At 43.5% G+C, this 22001-nt stretch overlaps 1 protein-coding gene and 1 long non-coding RNA gene across 3 annotated transcripts in view; one reads left to right on the top strand and one right to left on the bottom strand.

The window, feature by feature from the left end:
* Nab1 (NGFI-A binding protein 1) overlaps positions 1-4977 on the top strand; it is a 41306-nt gene extending 36329 nt beyond the window's left edge. For both annotated transcript variants that reach the window (XM_028886719.2, XM_028886709.2), the window contains exons 7-8: positions 1411-1527; positions 3980-4977. In XM_028886719.2, the coding sequence (XP_028742552.1) occupies positions 1411-1527; positions 3980-4068 (206 nt within the window). In that variant the 3' untranslated portion in view covers positions 4069-4977. The remainder of the gene's footprint in view (positions 1-1410; positions 1528-3979) is intronic.
* Positions 4978-5582: 605 nt separating this feature from the next.
* LOC119088926 lies at positions 5583-20668 on the bottom strand. Its single transcript, XR_005092687.1, has 2 exons — positions 20301-20668; positions 5583-7308 (listed from the first exon to the last, which is right to left on the bottom strand). It is a non-coding gene; the product is annotated as an uncharacterized LOC119088926 (long non-coding RNA).
* Positions 20669-22001: the final 1333 nt, after the last annotated feature.

Genomic DNA, 22001 nt, shown 5'->3' with positions numbered 1-22001 from the left:
TCATCTGCCGGTGGACACTGGGGCCCGGCTGATGTCTCAGCCCTTGTGAGCAGGGCAGCACTAGTCCAGTGTGTGTGTGTCTCTGGGTAGGAGGTCTGGCTCCCTGCAGACATACACACAGGAGCGGTAGAGCTGGGTTAGATGGTGGTTCTGGGTTTGGTTCCCAGTAGTTTGGAAACACCAGTGCCCACTCTCGCCAGCAGTGAGTGGGATCTTTCTGCCCTGCATCCTCTCTGGCATTGGTTGGCATTTGTTTTCTCAATATTAGCCATTCTAACCGGGGTGAGGCAGACTCTCAAGGCAATTTTAATTTTCATTTGCTTTTACATGATAGCTGAGAATGTTGAGCCAATCTTTAAACATATGGGGAGTATGTATTTTTCTTTTTTTTTTTTTCAGAATTATCTAATCATTTCATTAGTACAGTTACTACTTGGAACGTTAGAGGTTTGGGTGACTAATTCTTATACTCCTTTATTTGCTCTGGATGGTAATCCCTTGTGTGATGTGTATTGCCAGAGGTTTGTTTTTTTCCCATCCAAATAAGAATAGCATGTTAGCAAGCCCTGGATCCCGACATGAGAGTGAAAGAAAGACTTTCTCTCTGAAACATGACAAAAACATCTTAGTTGAGGTCTTAATTTCTCTGTTCTAGGAATTAACAGTCAGGCAATCACAGTTATGAAAGATTTGATGGAGCTTGATTTATGACACTACTATAACTTGCTGTGGTGGATAATATAATATAGTAATGTATAAAGCATTTTACTGTATCTGCACTAGTAAATTTTTCATGGTTGTGCTTAAAAACAAAAACAAAACTGTAATTGGCCTGAAGCCATCTCTGCCTCTCTTCTTTTTTTTTTCCTTTTCCCCTGAGACAGGGTTTCTCTGTGTAGCCCTGGCTGTCCTGGAATTTGCTTTGTAGCCCAGGCTGGCCTTGAACTCACAGAGATCCGCCTGCCTCTGCCTCCTGAGTGCTGGGATTAAAGGCGTGCACTACCACTGCCTGGCTCTGTCTTCCCTTTTAAATGTGTGGTTAGGTAACAGCGTGCCTTAGTCCATGGGTATGGTGTTAAGGAAAATGTCTTACAGAGGAGCCGTGTTAATATAGTGCTGGAGAGCTTCTAGAACGCCCGTCTCTTGTTTGGTTCATCCTAGCTCTGTAGCCTTCAGCATTAAAGACTTGCCGTTTCCCTCCCAAGCTGTTTCACATGTCTTTCCCCAGTTAGCATAGTGCCTCGTTGCCTCCTGACACGTCTCCTTCTTCATAAGGTGTGTCCGGCAATCTGTGAACATTTATTAACGAAATCAAACAAAATAAACAACAAAGAGCACTGGGGATGTTTTAAATGTTACTTTGTTTTTTCTCTCCTCTCCTCCCTTCCTTCCTTCTCTCCTTCCCATTAGGAGAACGACCTCTGAATCTCCGAATGCCTGATGTACAGAACAGACAGCCCCATCATTTTGTGGTCGATGGGGAGCTGAGCAGACTTTACTCCAGTGAGGCCAAGTCCCACTCCTCAGGTGAGGATGCAGTGTCTGCGATCGGAAAAAACCTGGGTGACGTTCCCTTAGCTCTGCTGAACAGTGAAAATCATAGATTACCAGAATATTAGCCAGCCTCTTTGAGAGTTATAGTATTGTAAGGAATGACAAGGAAGAGTCATAGAGTTCAGACTACTGGACAAGCCATCGTATGGATGGCAGCCTGTAGCTAGTTTAAGCTGAGTAATAAATGGTTATGATGACTTGGACTGGCTCTCCTTTTCTGACAATGCTGTGATAGGACGCAGGTGGGCTCCACATCTGGTCTCTTGCTGAGAAAGCCTTGTGTACCAGAACCTGACTATGCAGGCATATAGGTGCATTTTTAGGGTGCAGTTTTATGGTATTTACCCACGTAAAATGAATCGCACAGCATTGGCTAGTAGATGTCAGCACCACTTAGGAGAGTCTGGTGTCATTCAGCCTTTGAGTAAAAGTAGCTGTAGGAATCACTTGATCACAGTCTTTGGTTTTAGAGATGGGGCAGCTGAGACCAGGGTGGGCAGTTTGCTGGATTTGGACGTTAAGTCGTAGGAACGGGACTTTACGCTGATGGTGGATTGAGGATTAACTAAGAAGTTGTCCAGACAGCCTGCATCTTTCTATTCATGTTTCCAGGGACAGAAAAGGCTGCTGTGCTAAACTGTCCTCTACCTTGTGACCCTTAATCCACTGTTTCACACTGACTGTCAAAGAAGTTGACCAATGAAACTGTCCTCAAGTGATAGCAAATTGGTCTCCTATTTTCACCAATATGAAAAAGCAAGCTCTTCTTTCAAGTTCTTGACAAACTAACATGCTTTCCACAAACTCATGTTGCTTCAAAGACCCTACATAAAAGAAATACTACAGTTGCATTGGTTATATTTTGTGTCACCGTGGGGACACACTGGGTATCTCTGCTACATGGAGATAGTTAAGCTGGGATTTTACATAGAACAGAACAAAGGAATACCTAAAAAAGAGTTTTTGCTTTTCTTTTTAAGACTTAATTTTAGTTTTTAAACTTTTTATTTTTTGAGAGTTTCATACGCTATATTTTGATCATGCCCTTCCCTTCTCAGTTTTTCCCAGATCTTCCCTTCTTCATTACTCACACAACTTGATGTTCGTTCTCTTAAAAAAAAAGAAGAAGAAAACAAAAGCCACCCCCACCCCACACTCACAGCACAAAACCCCATGGAGTTTGATTCATGGTGGCCAGTGACTCCTGAGCATGGGGCCTGTCTGGAGTGTGGTTGATATATGCCCAGTGTCAGTCCATTGAAAAATGTTTTCTTTTTAAAAAACATGAGTAGAAATGACACAGATTCCATGTGGTAAGACCAAGTGACCTCGAATTCGTTCTCCGTGCTTCTCATGGATTCCTCTGTAAAGTGGATACTTCACAGGTCATTGTGAGCCGTGAACAAGAGAGTGTGAGCTGCGTAGCTGGCAAAAATTAAAGCATTGTGGCTGCTTTTCTTACTCCGGAGTGCAATTTAAATCTCTTTCTGTATAGAGAGGCTGCCTACATACATCGGGCTACCTACCTGTGTTCAGAGAGGGTAGACATGTTCGTTCGCTTTCTATAGCCCTTTCAAAGGGTGTGTGTGTGTGTGTGTGTGTGTGTGTTTGTGTGTGTGCGCGCACGCACCTGTGTGTGTGTGTTTCATGTATGTGTATTAGCCCACATGTTTTCATGTATATAATGTATTTATGTGTATATATCTCCAAGTATTAGTTCATTATGTAAAGATTACATTTCACATTGTTCAAATAACTTTCAAAACTCCATGGCACCTTTACTTAGGAACATAAACTTTTCATCCTTTATTCCCACTTTACCCCAGTTTACAGTGCCATGGAACTTTTAGACATAGTTTCATCTTTAACAGTGAGGATGTATTTCAATCACAGTTTTGTGGTAAATATTTTATCTATTAACATTTGTATGTGAATGATCTGTTTGATTCTATACTTACCACAGTGCACTAAGCATTTTAAAAGATCTGTTTATTCATGTACATTTCATGTTTACCCCTTGTCCAACTCTGTGTACAGATTTTCCTCATTTTAGAGGTAAGGGCATAAAGGTTCAGCTCACTCACATTAACTTAGAGCTAGCGGTTGATGTAGTTGGGATTAAATGTAACTGGTTTGTTTTTGGTTTTGTCTTGTTTTTCATGAGGCAGGGTCTTGCTGTGTGGTTCTGACTGGCTGGGTACTCTCCACATAGCTCAGACAGACATGGAACTTGAAGCAATCCCCCTGTCTCAGCATCCTGAGTCCTGGGAATACATCACTACTGTGTTCAGCCAGAACCCATGTTTTTAACTATGAGTCTGTAAATACAATTCCATATGGAATTTCACAGTTATGCATAGTTAATAATATTTGCTGTGAAGGCGGGGGTTAATAACTTGACTCCTTCTGGCTTTGTTTTATGCAGAGAGCCTTGGGATCTTAAAAGACTACCCTCACTCAGCTTTTACCTTGGAAAAGAAAGTTATTAAAACAGAGCCTGAAGACTCAAGATAGCTGAGATTCTCCCACCATTCTCTGGAAATGGCACCAGATTCGAGGATAATGCTCCATCATAGAATAAGCCTTAATAACCAGTGTTGCCTCATTCAGCTCAAACAGATCATAGCCAAAGCGTAAGAACTCACACAGCCGTCTGTGGAAACCGGGACAAAGCCGCAGCCCCAGAGGAGGGAATCAAGAGAGCGTTGCAATGTAACAAACACTGACCATTACCTTCCTGTGTACGTTGTTCGTGTGGAAAGGCTCAATATTGTAGGCATTCACTATTTAAGAATGTTCAATGTGTCTGTGTAATTTATAGAAGCAAATCTAGGTGTTGAGACCTTCTGGTCTAATATATGTGGATACCATTCTTTTTACTTGAAATTTTGTTGTCTACTTTAAGTGTATTTACGGTAAATGTTACTCATCAACATTTAGGACTTTTGCAGTCATAAGAAGAAAGATTAAGCGATGTAGTTATTGGCATGGTGGCCGCGACTGGAGAAAGATGGAGGACAGATACGCAGTTCACACCAAGGAAAAGACGATGTACTTATTACTTGATTAAAATTGATTTTGGTTACTAGGAAATGTGTAGCCTTCACTAAATAATGCCACTTTCATTGGGTTAATCAATGCACAAATTAAAAATTGGAGTAATATTTCCAAGATGAGGTAGGCTACATTCCTGACAGCTGCTCAAGATGTAAGAAAGTGGGACAGAAGCCTTGGAATAAATGGGCTAATGTGTAAAAGCCTTGACTTAAGCATTGATGTTTCAGAGTATGTTAAGTAAATTAAGGCACAGTAAGTTAACCCTAAATGTGATAAAGATGATGATGCTGTGGGTGAATTGACATGGAGTGTGTGTTGTTTTTAGTTTTGCTTTAGACCACGGCTGTAATAAATATTAGTTCCTAATCTGTTCTGCTGAACTCTGTTGACCAAAGGTTAGATGAGATGTCCACGCCAGAGTCTCTAATCACAGTCACATGGTCACCTCTCGTTCCGACTTGTAGAGGAGTGTTAAAGTAGAAACACCAGTAGACAACTTTTACACCATCAAAAGGCTTTCTTCCCTTCCTACACGTTTCTGTTGGAACACGGCATTTTTGCCTGTTAAGAAGTATCTTAGGGACCTTGACCCCTGTTGCTACCTTGGTGTTGACTATTGTGGTTTCACAGTGTGCTGTGAAGTAGAGCTAGCGTGATACCATTTGAATAGAACATTCCATTTTTAATATTAGCCACAGCACTGGTCAGTGTCCCGGTACTTTCATGAACCATTTCCTGTATTCTGTAATCTATTTTGAGAAATTTTTGTGGTCCTTTTTTAAAAAATGGTGTCTTACAGTTCAAGTTTGTAGATTTTAACATGCAAGTTTTAAAAGATGCAGTGATCTTCCAACTGGTGTTTGTTTGTCTTTCCTGGACCTAGAACCTGCATCTTTAAATCTAGAAGTTAGTTTCCTTAAGTAACCTACTTTTCTGACTTCCAAGCTTAGAGATAAAGAAGCACAAAAAAATTTCAGTAGAATACAGTTTTTATTTTGTAAACACTAATGTATTAAACTTGCTATACATTAAAGCAAATAATATATATTTTTATTTGAATGGTGTATATAAATTAGATGTTATAACTAGTGAATTTTTTTCATTTTGTTTAAGATATTTTCACTGAAAAGGGTCAATTGGTTACCTCAGTATTACAGCCAATATAATCCAAGGGACCATGTCTCCCCAAGTGTGTGTTATCTATCCTTCATTGTGTGAATTCTGTTTAAGATGATGAGTGCACTTGCTTCCTGTGGCAATAAAGAATTTCTGTGCCTCATGGACCGATGCTGAGAGCCTTCCACAGCCGTGACGCTTGTCCACTCGCCTCCCTTACAGCAGCATGTCAGGGGCAGGGTGACATTATCCTTTTTCTTTCTGTGACACCGAGGGCTGGACACAGAGGCCTCACACATGGACCAGGGCTCCACCGCTGAGTGATAATCCCAGCACTCATTTTATGTTTTTTATCCTGAGACAGGGTTATTAACTTGGCGCGAACTGGTCTTGAATTCACACTGTAGACCAGATAGGTCATGGTCACCTTGGGAGGCCTTTCCTAGTATGTGGTCCACACGTTTCACACTTGAAATGGCTAAATATTGGCACAGCACCATTTTGTGTGTGACTCTGATACTTCTCTGAATCTTCAAAAGAAAGCCAAGCAGGTTGTCACCGCCAAGAGCAGGAGCCCATCTCTGTCTCTTGTAGGATGTGAGGAAATACGGTAGCAAGTATTTCATTAAAAGCCACTTCTGATCCATCTGTGTGCAAGCATTGTTTCAGGGACCTCAAGCCTGTTCACTTGCTGTGAACTCCGGGCATCCTCACAAATGAGATCCTGCAGCGGGCTCCACCATGACAAAGTGTCCTGACAGTGCTGTTGAAAACACAGATTAACTTCAGAAACGGTGATGATGGCTGTTTCTGTAGTGGCCTGCTACAGGCTAGGGTGACGCCTCGGTGATCCAACTCACGCCGGGGGCAGCGTTTTTATTTCTGAATGTGCGATGGTTAAAGCTTCAGAGCCTCCATGGCTTCTAGTTCCACTGACTTATGAGAATGAAGAAAAAGAATCACTGCTTCTTATGCAGAAAATATGAATCAGAGATTTAAGTTCTTAATTTTTTCAAGTTTTAAATTTGCTTTACACATGTCCTTTGTCTGTTTAGCGCATTTTAACCATGGTTTTTAGAAGAATGATAAATAATAACTGGTTTCATTATAAATTTGGCTTGTTAGAACTCCTTCCTTCATATTCTCACATCTGTTGGGCACATAATTCTTAGGCATTACAACAGTGTCCTTTGCATTCTAGTCTCCCAGAAGTCTGAGTCTCTCGTCACAATTTCCATGACTGTTCTTCTGAGAGCTCCACTTATGTCCAAGTCTCATAAAGTCCATAGTGTCCATAAAGACATTAAAGGCTGGTTTCTGCCAGTTCATCTTCAACCAAAGAAAATGTTTAATATTTCTATAGTAATTCAATATGACCTTCAAAAAAGAACATTTGAAATAAATCACAGAACATTCAGCTTAGGGTTTTTCTCAGCACTCATGTGAATTCTAGCTACTATTGTTTTTTCCTTTTCTTGTTTGAAAATACTTGGTTGGGCCAATGCAATGCCAGTCATTAGTCGGTCCTTGAAGGTTGAGGGGGGGATCTCTGTGAGTTTGAGTTCGGCCTACACAGGAAGACTGTCTCAAAAGGAAAAACATAAATGGGTAAATAAAAACTATATATTCAAGGGTAAACAACAACCATCTGATTTTTTATAAATGTGCCTATTGTGTGTGCACAGTATGTGAGTGACACATGTGCCCTGGCATACACCTGGGACAGAGGGCAGCTTGGTGGAGCTGGCTCTCCTCTTGGCCTGGGGTTGAACACCCGTGCTAGGCTTGTGTGACACCTTCACCACGAGCCACCGCAGTGGCCTGCTCGTGTAGTTTCTGTGTACAGCGCATACTGATTACCACAACTAAGACACCTCGGTGGGAAGGTGCCCCCGATTGGGTGTGACTGGCATTTCCATTCTTGGTCGGTTTGCTTGTCTTTGCTAAACTTTCAGTAGAGTGTTTCTGAACTATTCATTCTACACGGCGTCACAGAACAATTTTCCATTGATAAAAATTGAGAAAGACATCAATACAATTTTAGGTTCCAGAACCTTAATCCATTTTTTTATGGTCCTAGATTTGAACCCAGAGCCTCTTGAATCCAAGGTCAACACTGTCCCTAAGCTATGCTCTTAGCATCCTGGTTTTTTTTTAATCCTTATAACCACTGTCTATTTAAGTTCTCACGGTGCATTCTCCAAAGAATCAGCTTACTTCTTCACAAGCCCAAAGAAATGTTCTTACTAGGTGCTGCCATTGGGGCCTGGTGCTTCAGAATGCAGGGAAGTGTGTACCATCAGCTCGAGATGGGAGGTTTGCAGCAAAGGCTAAACAAGGTCTTCTCCCTCAGCGTCAGTGTCAGCTTTTGAAGTTTCCTAGCAGTCCAGTTTTCTCATCAGCCCACGAGGCTCGCTGTGGGTGAGAGCCCGTGGCATTACAGATCAGCCTGCGCTTCGTATTTACACATTCTGAAACTGAATTATGAGTCATCTTTGTATTAAAAGTTTTCACCTCATAAATTTGTCTGAAGTGCTATGTTTAGCACCCACACACAGTGCTAGGCCATTCTCCTCTAACTGTCTTCAGCACCCTATCTTGGCAGGTCACTTAGGCTTAAGTACGTAGGAAGATGCCTAAGTAGTGCATGTGTAGGTGGAGTCCTGCCAGGAACCGGCTCAGCAGAGGCATTTGGTGATTTTTCTGAGGCTGTCTACTCACGTCAACTGTCATCTGTGGTCTAGCACTGGACCTGCTCTTGTTCTTCCCAGACAAAGGGCTTTCTTTGTTAGGATGTCCTTTCCCATAGGTTGGCCGCATCTCACCGTTTTAGTTTTACTTCCCTCTTACATGCACGCCTGCTCCTCTCAGGTCCTGACTCACATGGAGTGATTTCCCACCAACATCTGAGGCTGACAAGGCCATCCTTGCCCTTGCAGTCAGTCTAACTGTTGTCAAAACCTGAATCATTGTATAGATTCATCTTATATGTATGTGTGTGTGTATGTATGTATACAGGTTCATCAGCTAACTCAAGTTCTTTGATTTGATTGATAAAGCACAAGGCAGGTTGTGTGATGGGATGAGATCATGCTGTCACAGCGACAGCTAAGTACTTAACTCCAGTTCTCAGGGTAGTCAATGGCATTTTCCATTTAGAATTAACACTGAAGGTCAAGTAAATGGAGATCGCCTAATTTTTCCAAGAATATCCTTGATACTGCAGTGTTTTCAATGGTGAAAAAGCTTGTGTAACATAGTTTACAAGGGGAAAGTGTGGCTGGAGAATTTCTCTCCAGCTCCCACCAAGCCCCGGCAGTCCGACAGCCCACTTATAATATAAACACACAGACGCTTATATTATTTACAAACTGTATGGCCGTGGCAGGCTTCTTGCTAACTGTTCTTATAGCTTAAATTAATCCATTTCCATAAATCTATACCTTGCCACGTGGCTCATGGCTTACTGGCGTCTTCACATGCTGCTTGTCATGGTGGTGGCTCCCGCCTTCCTGTTCTTTCTTTTCTCCTCTCTGTTAGTCCCGCCTATACTTCCTGCCTGGCCACTGGCCAATCAGTGTTTTATTTATTGACCAATCAGAGCAATTTGACATACAGACCATCCCACAGCAGGAAAGGTCACTTTTTCTTTGGTCCCATATTAAAAGACAGGACTAGTTCTGCCCAGTGAGGCAGATGGCCTAGAATAGGTTAATCTAAACTAGTCATAACTGCAACAGTGAGGTGTCGCAAATCCACAGTTTCCTGGCACACGGCCAGCAGCTTTACATTTAATCTGCAATCTCTATAGGTAAATGTTGTCACCCCAACTCTGCAGATAAGACACACCCCTGAGATGTAGCCATGGTTACTACACACCTGTGCTAGATCATCGCACCGTCAACAGACATCCCTTAAGCCCAGGAACATGAACACTGCCCAGTAAGCATGTTCTACAGATTTGGCTTATGAAGAAACTCCACAAGTGCATGGCATGATGATGTTGATAACAGTATGAACCAGGTACAGAGAGGCAGGATGGTAGCGGAGACTCCCTGAAGGCAACCAATAGACTGAATGCCAAGGCTGGTGCCAGGAGCAAAATGAACCAACTGCTTTGGGACTAAACCACCAAGGTGGGGTGTGAAACAGGCCCCGGCACATGCTTTTAGGGATGGGGTAGAGAATCCGAGTAAAGATTTAGAAGGAGAATACCGGCTGAATCCAATCCCTAGAAACTCCAGACAAGGTTTATTTCAGAAACAATCAGAAGCATTTTAAGAAAAGAAGTGAAACCATGCAAAAAAAATTGGAAATAGCCCAAAGTAATATAAACTGGATGCTTGAGTGTTCCAAGAAGCTCCACAGGGTTTGGCCTAGGCCTCTGGCTGTGGCAAGAGGTGTGAGGGTTCTGTTGGAATTGTCCAACCTCAGCTCAAACAATGTGCAGAGTAAGGAGTAAAGAATACGCAGTCAGTTGATAATTCATTCAGCAGACATTTGTTAAGACATTTCCCTAAAGATGTCCAGGCACACACAGGGTTAGGAAGTAAGACACAGACGATCCCAAACTGTCCCTGCCTCCAGGGACACCTCCATCTAGTAGAAGTGATCTTATAGGTTAAATGTCTAGCTTGTAACCATTGGGTAGAAATTAACCATGGTTATGAACTTAGGAAACAGGCTTTCCAAAGGGAAATTTAGGAAGGAGAGTTTGGTACTCAACATTTTATTTGGGAGAATTCTGGAGTCGTCAGTGTATGTGGGAAGAGCTACTCTGCAAACATCAGGGAATAACGGAGTAAGCTGGGAATACAGCGCCTTAGGAGTGTTCACCTAGCATGGGTGAGGCCCTAGATCTAACTCCCAGCACTGGCAGTAGGAGATTGGAAAGGAAAGACCAGAGACAGAGTAAGATCTCAGCTGGAGTTAAGGAGATCTGAGTTTGACCCCAGAACATGTGTAAAAAGCCAGGTGTGGTGGCACATGTCATAGCCCACTTGGTGGTCAGTGAGAGACCCTGTCTCCAAAAAAAACAAAGGGACTGTGTGGAAGGAACAACACAGGATGTGTGTTCTGCCCCCCCCCCCACACACACACCCTCAGAGAACCCTGTGGTTAGTGGTTGAGGTATGTTTTGTGTGTATTCTATATGGAATGTGAGGGAAGACAGGTTCAAAGAGGCAGCCAATTAGCTGTATTTCAGACCGCGGTTCATTTTAACCTCATTTGCATCTGTAAATTACAGTGGGGAGGAGTTAATGTTACTGTCCTGAACTCTGTTCTCCTTTCCTGCACCCAGTAAGAAATTTCTAGAAGCTCATTTACTGAAAGCTTGCAAGGTTAAAACATTATCATTACAGTTGTGACCTAAATAATCTGGTCTACAAACCAGTGAATCTGGTGCTGGCATCCTCATGCTAATGAAAATCTACCAAGAAATCCCAGAACCCATTGATACCGAGAGATGGAATTAATTTTCATGTTGTGTGTTGCTTTTGTCCTGATTGTGTAATAAGGAAGGAAACAGACTGTTTAAAAAATCCCCCCCACCCACACCCTGGCCAGTGTGAGGGCACCTGTGACCTGGCTGTTCAGGAGCTGAGAGGAAGCAGTGTAGAAAACTTAAGATAACTTCAAGCCCAAATAGAAATATCATTTCTTACTGGTTACACTCATTGAGGGCCTTTAAGATGAATTATATATATTTTAAACTCAAAAGCATGCCAGACATAGTGGCCCACACCTTTAATCCCAGTATGTGGGAGGCAGAGGGAGGCAGATTCTTGGTGAGATCAAGGTCAGTCTGGTCTACATAGTGAGTTGTGAGTTCCAGGACAGCCAGAGCTAGTGAGACTGTCTTGAAAAATAACAACAAAAGTAAAAACCTCAAAGGCTCCTTAAGGACAAGAAACCATTGTCCAAGCTTTTCCCGACACACCCAATGAGAACAAGAGCAGGAGGGATTCTAGGACCAGAAACGTTTATAATTGAATACAGAGAGCATCGTGGGAAATGCTGGGAATAAGCAAGAATTTCAAACGATACCCAATGCAACAGGCCTATTCTTTGCTTTGGTTCATGGATGTGATCCTGGAAAATGAGAAACACTGGCAGTCATCTTGGCCATCTTCCAGAGCAGTGGAGATAAGCTCTGTTTGGAACACATTGAATCACCAAGTTATCTTAGAGCTATTTAAGATTGTTTACAAACAAAAGCCTGGAGCTCAGATCAAAAATCTCTTATCCTTGTGAACCATCAGTGTTTTATTAAAGCAGCTGAAGCCAGGGCATCTAATGAGAATACGGTCAATGAAGAAGGCGGCCATGGATACAACTTGGGAAAACTAGCTCATTTGGGGGTAGAATGAAAAGAGTCTTCAAAGAACTAAGCAGCCGGAAAGGTGAGGCGACCACCCAGGAGAGGGGCATTCTGGAAGCCAGGTGGGAAGAAGCCACAGAATGAAGGTCATCAGGAGTAAGAGTCAGGATGAGTTGACTTAAGGAGGTCTTTGTAAAATTTTGGAGAGTGGTACCAAGCAGAATAATTGGGAAGAATAAATATTGGAATTGTTTAGTGTAATATGCTCAGGTAAAATAGAACTGATAAAAGTAAACTGCATAAACATTAGTAATGGACTTGATATAAAATATCTTCTCATGTCTGAGAGTTATTGATTCTCTGATAAATATCCTGCCTGGTTTCAAATCTGTTGGTGTAATAAAGCACCCTAACATGAAGCAATGTAAGCAGGAAAAGATTTGTTTGACTCACAATTCCGGGTTGCAGTTTATGTTTGAGGGTAAGTCAGGGTGAGAACTCAAGCAGTTGGTCGTACCGCATATGTAGTCAAGAGCAAAGAAAAATCGAAGACACCCTTGCTGCCTGCTGGCTACCCTCTGCTCTCACCTCACTCTCCCCTATCTTTTCTAATTCAGGACCTCCTGCCCAGGGAATGGTGCTACCCACAGTGGACTGGGTGTTCATATATGAATTGACAAGACAACCCCTCCACAAACATGCCTACCTGCCAACCTGATAGACAGTTACTCAGCTGAGACTCTTTTCCCAGGTGATTCTGAGCTGTGCAAGTTGATACTAATTTAAAACTAACCGTTGGAGGTGGAGAGATGGTTCATCTGCCCTTGCAGCAGACTCAGGTGCACTTCTTAGCGCCCACATAGTGGCTCACAACCATCTGTAACTCCAATCCCACACAGAGAATCTGACAACCCTTTTCCAGCTTCCATGGGCACCAGGCATGCATGTGGCACAAATTTACACATGCAGGCAAAACACACATAAAATAAAAATTAAATAAATGAAAATAAAACTAACCATTATACACCTCATCTTGACTCCATTCACAGGCTTGAAGTCATATTAGAATGAGTTGGCATATACAAATCCTCTGCATGCCAGAATTCAGGGCACCTAGAACCATTAATTCCCCCTCATCCCTGTCCCTATCACAACCTGTATCTCAAGGGGTAGAAGGAAAACCCACAGAATGACAGATTGGGCAACTCCTAAACTGCATAGCTGAGCAGATTCATGTAAAACAAAACATGTTTTGTTTTTTGTTCTTTTTTTTTTCCTTCAGTAGAATGACTTTTAAACTGCAAAACCCAAGTCCCAGGCCACCCTCGTAGACATCTGGATGTTCCTAAGAACCTTGTTTCTTTTACTTGAAACTTCTACTACTTCGTATCTGCAACTGTCATGGTTTCAAAACCACGCCATGGCTGAGTAGACCAGCACAGTGTTTGTGATCCCAGCACTTGGAAGGTGGAGATAAGGGGATCAGAGTTCAAAGCCAACCTCTACTACATGGTGAATTTAAAGCCAGTCAAAATATTCATCCTAATCTCTAACAATGATGAATTTGATGAATTTAATTCCATGAAAGAAAAACTTGCTGCCTCTGCTTGTAGCTTCTGCTACTAAAGAGTAAGTGTGCACATGACCAGCCTAGACAGTGTGTCCAACCACAGTGTGCACATGGCCAGCCTAGACAGAGTGTGTCCAACCACAGTGTGCACATGGCCAGCCTAGACAGAGTGTGTCCAACCACAGTGTGCACATGGCCAGCCTAGACAGAATGTGTCCAACCACAGTGTGCACATGACCAGCCTAGACAGTGTGTGTCCAACCACGGTGTGCACATGACCAGCCTAGACAGAGTGTGTTCAACCACAGTGTGCACATGGCCAGCTTAGACAGTGTGTGTCCAACCACAAGTGTGCACATGACCAGCCTAGACAGTGTGTGTCCAACCACAAGTGTGCACATGACCAGCCTAGACAGAGTGTGTTCAACCACAGTGTGCACATCACATGGCCAGCCTAGACAGTGTGTGTCCAACCACAAGTGTGCACATGACCAGCCTAGACAGAGTGTCCAACCACAAGTGTGAACATGACCAGCCTAGACAGTGTGTGTCCAACCACAGTGTGCTCATGACCAGCCTAGACAGAGTGTGTCCAACCACAGTGTGCTCATGACCAGCCTAGACAGAGTGTGTCCAACCACAGTGTGCACATGACCAGCCTAGACAGAGTGTGTCCAACCACAGTGTGCACATGACCAGCCTAGACAGAGTGTGTCCAACCACAGTGTGCACATGACCAGCCTAGAGAGTGTGTCCAACCACAGTGTGCACATGACCAGCCTAGATGCAGTATATCCAACCACAAGTGTGCACATGACTAAACTAGATGGAATGTTCCAACCACAAGTGTGCACATGACCAACCTGAGATGGAATGTGTATGCAACCACATTGTTCACATGATCAGCCTAGATGGAATGTGTCCAACCACAGGCTAGGGAAGAAGAGATCCTGGAATCATAAGACCGCTAACATTCCAAGATTGTACAAACCTACAACTCATTCATGAGCCAAAACATAAGATAATTAACTTTTATAAGTAATTCTGAATTAGAGAAGCATTTTTAACTTAACAAAAGTGGCTTTTAAAATTCACTTTGGGGCAGGGAGATGCCCCCAGTGGATAAGAGCACCAGCTACATAAGCCTGGTACCCACACAGACTCTGGAACCCTTGTAAAAGGTTGGATGCAGTAGTGTACATCTGTAATTCCAGCACTCTCAAGGAGAATGGGAGGCAGGGACAGGGGAATCTCCCAGAAGCTTAGGGATCAACTACCTGACACCCATGGACAAGCTACAACAAAAAAGACCCTGCCTCAAAGCAAGGTGGGAGGTAAGAACTCACTCTGAAACGTTATCATCTGGTCTGCCTTGCTTGCTCACATTCACACATGCATCATATACACACACCATTGCAGACGGATTTCTAAATGGCCTTTTTAAGTAAAAAACATGGAGCCAAACAAAGGGGTGAAAGCCTTAGAGATCAGGGAAATAGGAAAAGCCACTAGCCAACCTTACCTTATGAACTCCACAGCTTCCAGAGAGTGACTTCCTGTCTACCCAGGCTTATATGCCTTGCTGTTCTGCCATCTGATTTGCTCTCTGTCCAGCTACATCACTTCCTCTTCCTGGCCAGCTCTGTCACTTCCTGTCTGTACAGGCCTCCAGAACTCTATGGCTGGTACTGGGATTAAAGGCATGTGTCACCACACTTGGCTCTGTTCCCTAGTGTGGCCTTGAACACACAGAGACCCTGCCTGCCAAGTGATAGGATTAAGGGCGTGTGCTACCACTGCCTGGCTTCTTTGTTTATTTAAAATGGCTTGCTATTTCCTCAGATCTCCAGGCAAATTTTATTTATTAAAGCACAAATGAAATATCACCACATACCATAAACAAACTAAAACCAAAAAAATTCTCTTCATTCTCTCCTAGTCTCTTACAACACATCGATTTATTTCTATAGTAGGGAATGCACCAGCAATCTAATCTGGCAAATGTTATCATGTGGGCCTTGATACCCAGACCAAAGAACCCAAGGAAACTTTTTGAAGGAGCATAAAATGCTGAGATCATTTGCCTATTCCATAAAGGAACCCAAGCTAAGGCCTCATGGCCACCAAGTAAAAGGCTGGAGAGATTCCCCCTGCCCAGTACTTGTTTTCTGCCTACTGTTCGACAGGTCATGGACCCTTGGGAGCACTGTTCGACAGGTCATGGACCCTTGGGGAGCACTGTTTGACAGGTCATGGACCCTTGGGGAGCACTGTTTGACAGGTCATGGATCCTTGGGGAGCACTGTTTGACAGTACTAGGGAGCATCTACTACTATGTTTCTGATAAGTGGATACAGAAATAGAATAACCCCTGGCTTCTTGCTGTACCTGTAGGCCTACATCACTCAGCCCTCATTGGCCAAGCTGCTTCTGCAGAGGGTGGAAACCACACAGAGTCCCACAACACACAGAAAATGAGAGTGCTCGGAGTGCCCAGCCCCAAATGGGATGTCTGTGTCATATGCAAGTGCCAGAGGCAGTGAATTACTTCAAAACAGTGTTTTCCAAATACAATAATGGTGATGAATGATGTTGCTCTGTATGCTGTGAATGTGTTGCTCTGATTGGTTGATAAATAAAATGCTGGTTGGCCAGTAGCCAGACAGGAAGTATAGGCAGGGCCAGCAGAAGAGGGGAATTCTGAGAAGAGGAAGGCTGAGTCAGGAGATGCCAGCCCGCCGTCCAGGGAGCAGCATGTAATGGCACACAGGTAAAGCCACAGAATATGTGGCGACATATAGATTAACAGAAATGGGCTGATTTTAAGTGTAAGAGCTAGTCCGTGGTAAGCCTGAGCTAATGGCCGAGCAGTTTTAATTAAGATAAGCCTCTGTGTGCTTACTTGGGTCTGAATGACTGCAGACCAGACAGGATACAGGAAAACTTCCAACTACATGAGGGAGATGTCTGTGTAAACCCACAGGGACTGTGACGGCAAGTGCAGATCAGCCCAAACTCAAGCCAGACAAACCACAGGTTGGAAAGGGAAGGCAGACATGAAATCCTACCCCTCACTGGAGAACTGTTGATATTTAATTGCTGTTGGGAGAGGAAAAGTTGGTTTTCTTCAATGGTGTGACACCTAGTATATAGACCCCACTGTAGCAGGCTTTCTTGGAACACCAGCCCCCAGATCATGACACAGAGACATTATTAGTTATACATGCTTGGCTTTAGCTTTGGCTTGTTTCTAGCTGGCTTTTTAAACTTAACCCATTTCTATTCATGTAAGTGCTGCCCCAAGGCTCCTTTACCTCATTGACGTACTGTCCATCTTGCTTTCCTGCCTCCTCCATGTCTGGCTGGCTGGCTGACTGTCAGGTTCCCCCTTTCTCTCTGCTCACCAGCCCTGCCTATCCCTCCTCTGCCTAGTTATTAACCATTCAGCTTTTTCTTAGACCAATTAGGTGCCTTAGACAGGCAAGGTGAAACAAATGCAACACATCTTTACATAGTTAAACAAATGCAACACATCTTTACATTGTTAACAATTATACTATTCCACAACACCCCTCTGCAGGGCAAGTACTCACACTAGAGGTAGTCAGCTAACACAAACTGGACCCAGTGGGTATAAAAGGGGAGGATGACAAATATCAACGACATTTTACAACAAATGGTTAGAAAACATGAGTTTGAGTCCTGATCCATCTACCCTTGTCACCTAGTCCATTTTATCTCCATAATCATAGCTGTGTTTAAACCATTTGGTAGTTCAAATGCATGCATGATGGACCAAAGACTGGGGAGAAAATAATGCCTTCACCTTCTGACTGGCTTCATCTTCAGGAGATACACATTTTGCAGGTTCCCAATGTCTTTGGCTTGGTTTTCTCACTTGTAATGTGTGAATATTAAGCAATGCTCTTCAAACCAATAGACTGTCTGTCCTAGGGTGTACAAAGACAGAGACACGCTAAGACTGCCACGTTTTACAATATGCATGTACTTCCCTACCTGAGTGCATGCATAGCACCAAGAATCCATGACAGTCACCTATTTTTAATTAATTAATTAATTAATTTGTGTGTGTGTGTGTGTGTGTGTGTGTGTGTGTGTGTGTGTGTTTATCTAGCTCACTCCACCTTATGGTTTGAGACGAGATCTCTCATGGAACCTGAAACTTGTTGACTCAGCTAGACTAGCCAGCCAGCGGGCTCCGGGAATCCCCTGTGAGTGGTTACAGCTGTGTCCTACCATACCAAGCTTTTTACTTGAGTGCTAGGGAGTCAAATTCAGGTCCTCAGGCTTGCATGGCAAGCACTGTGCCATTGCCATCTCCCCACACCCCAAGTTTGTCTTAAGTGTTTATAATCACTAGCATGTACTGAAAAAGGAATTCTTGGTGTCTACAATGTTTCTCTTTCCATTCAAGAGCAGGATTTGCTTATCTGTTGCACCATCCCTTTAGGGGCTTCATGGAAACATGCAGAAGGACTATGGTGCAGTAGAAGAAAACTGGGCAATTCCTATCACCTGGATTCTAGTCCTGGATCCTGCCACTGTTTCATGGGTTACTTAACACATCTTATTTATTTAGGTTTTTTAGAGACAAAATTGTGCTATGTAGCCCGGGTTGGCCTCGAATTCACATTTTCTGGCCTCTGCCCTTCTGAGCTCTGAGATTACAGGCACCAGTCACTATGCCCAGCCTCCAGATCATTATTTTTGCTAGATCTCATTTTCTTTCTGTGACTAGGGGTTGAGGCAGACATGGGGGAGGGGTCCTGAAGCCCTCTGGCCAGCTAATCAAGTCAAGCCAGCAAGCTTCAGCTTCTGTGAGAGATCTTATCACTAACAATAAGGTGGAAAGAGATGGAGAAAGATACCCTTTATCACCCTCTAGCCTTCACACCATGGGCTCCAGGTTAGTAAGCCCTGACCTAGTTGATCTCATCTCACTTTACCTAGAAATACTACACCCGAGCTGCCTCTGACTGGGACAAGGGTGGCATTACGTATTCAGTTAGCTTTTTTATTCATAAAAGTGCAAGTGAAGTCCTACAGATGTAGGGAGCTGAGCTAATCATGAGTTCGACCCACAAGCAGCGGAATTTGTGAGGAAATGGATGAACGGCTTCGGGATAGTTTAGAAGAACTGAGACTGTCACTCTGTCTTGGACGCTAGATCATTCTTTGGATGTCACATCTAGGCCTGTAACTAAAGATGCAATGTTACTTTGGACATTCTGGAATCTCAGAACATGCTAAATAGTAATGCCACGGAGCAGAAATGCTATTCCTTGTCCTGGTGCCATACATGGGAAGGGAGGACAAAATCTTGGGTTGTGCTATTTTTCTTGATTTACTTATTTTGAGCCTCAGGTGATGGGGCAACCCAGCTCACACTATGAATTAAAACCTTGCCTGTAAAGAGCTATAGGATACACCATGGTACATTCAGATCCGAGAAAGGAAAATTTTGGGGAGGAATACACAGAGAGCCTAGGGAATCAGAAGAGGAAGGCAGTCCAGCCTCAAGAGCATCTGGAACCCAGGAAGCTGGGACACAAAGCCGCGACTCTTGCCTCCCCCTCTCGGAGAGGGTGCATGGTCCCCCCTCCCCACTTCCCTCTGCACAGCTGCTTCACCTCAGAGCAGGAGTGTCTGCGTCAGGGGGTACCTGGATGTCCTGCTCAGTCCAGACCCTAACAACACTCACCAAAGTCTCTAAGAATGATTCCAAATTCCCATAGAAGAAAGTGATTGCTACCACGAGGGTCATGTGTTGTCTGCTTTTGCTCTTTTAGGGGCTCCTGCTGTGGGATGGTCTGTATGTCAAATTGCTCTGATTGGTCAATAAATAAAACACTGATTGGCCAGTGGCCAGGCAGGAAGTATAGGCAGGACTAACAGAGAGGAGAATTGAGGGAACAGGAAGGCAGAGGGAGACAGTGCCAGCCGCTACCATGACAAACAGCATGTGAAGACGCCAGTAAGCCACGAGCCATGTGGCAAGGTATAGATTTATAGAAATGGATTAACTGAAGATGTAAGAACTGGATAGCTAGAAGCCTGAGCCATTAGGCCAAACAGTTTAAACAATATAAGTCTCTGTGTTTACTTGGTTGGGTCTGAGCGGCTGTGGGACTGGCGGGTGACAGAGATTTGTCCTGACTGTGGGCCAGGCAGGAAAACTCTAGCTACAGGGTCCACCATCCAGCTCCCAAATAAATCACACACAGAGGCTTATTCTTAATTATAAATGTCTGCCCTTAGCTTGGCTTAGTTTCTTGCCAGCTTTTCTTACCTTTTTATTATCCCATCTACCTTTTGCCTTTGGGCTTTTTTGTCTCTCTTACTTCTGTAAATCTTACTCTTACTCCATGGCTGGCTCCTTCTCTTACCTCCCAGATTTCTCCTTCTATACATCCTCTCTGTCTGCCAGCCCCACCTATCCTTTCTCCTGCCTTGCTATTGGCTGTTCAGCTCATTATTAGACCATCAGGTGTTTTACACAGGCACCGTAACACAGCTTCACAGAGCTAAACAAATGCAACATAAACAAAAGTAACACACCTGAAAATAATATTCCACAACAGCTATGAACACAACCCCGCAAGTTACAAGAAGCTGGCACACACAGAGATATGGAGCAAAATTTCCAAGAAAGGGCCTTACCCGGTTTCCCACTGGTCAGTCTCCGGTCAGAGTGAAAATCATAAGGAAGGAACACAGCTCTACTGAGGGGCACACCTGGAATCAAGACAAGCACATCACCACACGGGAGTCACAGAGGCCGGCTTGCATGGGCACCACACTCGGGAGGGTAGTCTATGCCCCTCTGGAGCACTTAGCACGGGAGGGTAGTCTATGCCTCGGTCCTGCCTTCCCAGATGACTCCAGCCCTGAAGACCTGACGTTGCCACCACTGACTGGGAACACATGATGGCGGTGGCCGTGAATAATTCAGACTTTCATGATGAAAGCAACTGGGCAGTGGGGTGTCCACAGTGCTCATCTCTATGGTTTTTAGACAGTTGGGGAAATGCGGCTTTGAGACGATAAAACTATTAATAAGCCCTGCCTTGGCTACTAAAAATAGAAGCTGGCTTGAGCAAGTTAAGGAAAATTTCAAATTTAGAATACAGAGACGGTGGGCAGTGCCAACCTGGGGCACGTGAGCCTACGATGTGCAGGGAAGCCAGCAGAATATGAGCCTGGGAGCCAGTGACAGCCCCCCCCCACACACACCCATGCTCCTTTCGGGTTCATGCTGTTGTGAGTTCAGCCTTGGCTTCCGTTCCCAGTGGACTGTAATCAAATCAACCCCTTCCTACTGAAAGCCAACGAGAACAGGGCATGTATGTTGTACTCCTCTGTGTGTATTGTGTCTCTAAAATTGTGTCTGTATACATTCTTGTATGTTAGTGTGTGTTTATGTGCTTGTGTTTGTACATTAGTGTGTGTGTGTGTTTGCATAATTGTGTTTGTGTATGTTTATAGTGTTTGTGTGCAGGCTAATGTTTGTGGTTGGAGTGTATGATTTTGTGCCTGTTTATATGTGTGAATGTTGTGTCTGTTTTATGCATGTCTGCTTGTGTGTGCTTGTATTTCTCCTTGTATGTGTAAATGTGTGCTTGTGCTTATGTGTATTTGTGTGTGTCTCTGTACTTGTGTATGCTGGCATGTGTATGTGTGTGTTGATGTGGGTATGAAGGTTATTACTGAGGTTTGTATTTATATGTTTCTGATATCTATATATTTAAGTGTGTGCTTATTATATGTGTGTTAGTACATTTATGTGTTTGTGTGGGTTTTGTATATTTGTTAATGTGTTTATGTTTGTTTCTCTGTATTGTGTTTGTGTGTTTGAGTATTTCTGTGTGTATTCATGTTGGTATTTGTGTGTGCTTGTCTTTTTGTGTATGTTTCTGTGTTTTGTGTTTATGTTTTTATATATTTGTGTTTGTGTGTGCATGTTTGTGACTGTTTGTATTTCCGTGATCATTTGTGTATGTTACTATGTGTGTGCATGTTTGTTTGTATGTGGTATTCCACGTCCTCCTCACAGAGAGCAGTCCACATTGACTAATGGAAATTCAATCCATTTCAGCCCTTATGCGAAGACCAAAACAAAGCTTCTCCCAGTCTTTTGTTTTGATTTACAAAACGGGCTCTTTGCCATTGGCTGTTAGGAACAAAGTTTGAGCTCAGTGGGTTTTGTCTGGTTTTGGTTGGTTGGTCGATTGGTTCTTGTTTGGTTTTTGAGAACTAAAGGATGGTAAGGTTGAAAGACCTTGAAGGAAACAAGCATAGAGTTTACGTCCTAAGGACACAAAGGAGGATATGACTGTGACTCTGACTGACTGCCGGGAAGAG

This window comes from Peromyscus leucopus, chromosome 13 (genome assembly GCF_004664715.2).
Source record: "Peromyscus leucopus breed LL Stock chromosome 13, UCI_PerLeu_2.1, whole genome shotgun sequence".
NCBI lineage: Eukaryota > Metazoa > Chordata > Mammalia > Rodentia > Cricetidae > Peromyscus > Peromyscus leucopus.
Note: the sequence above shows the minus strand (reverse complement) of the source record. Positions and strands in the feature narration are given on the sequence as shown.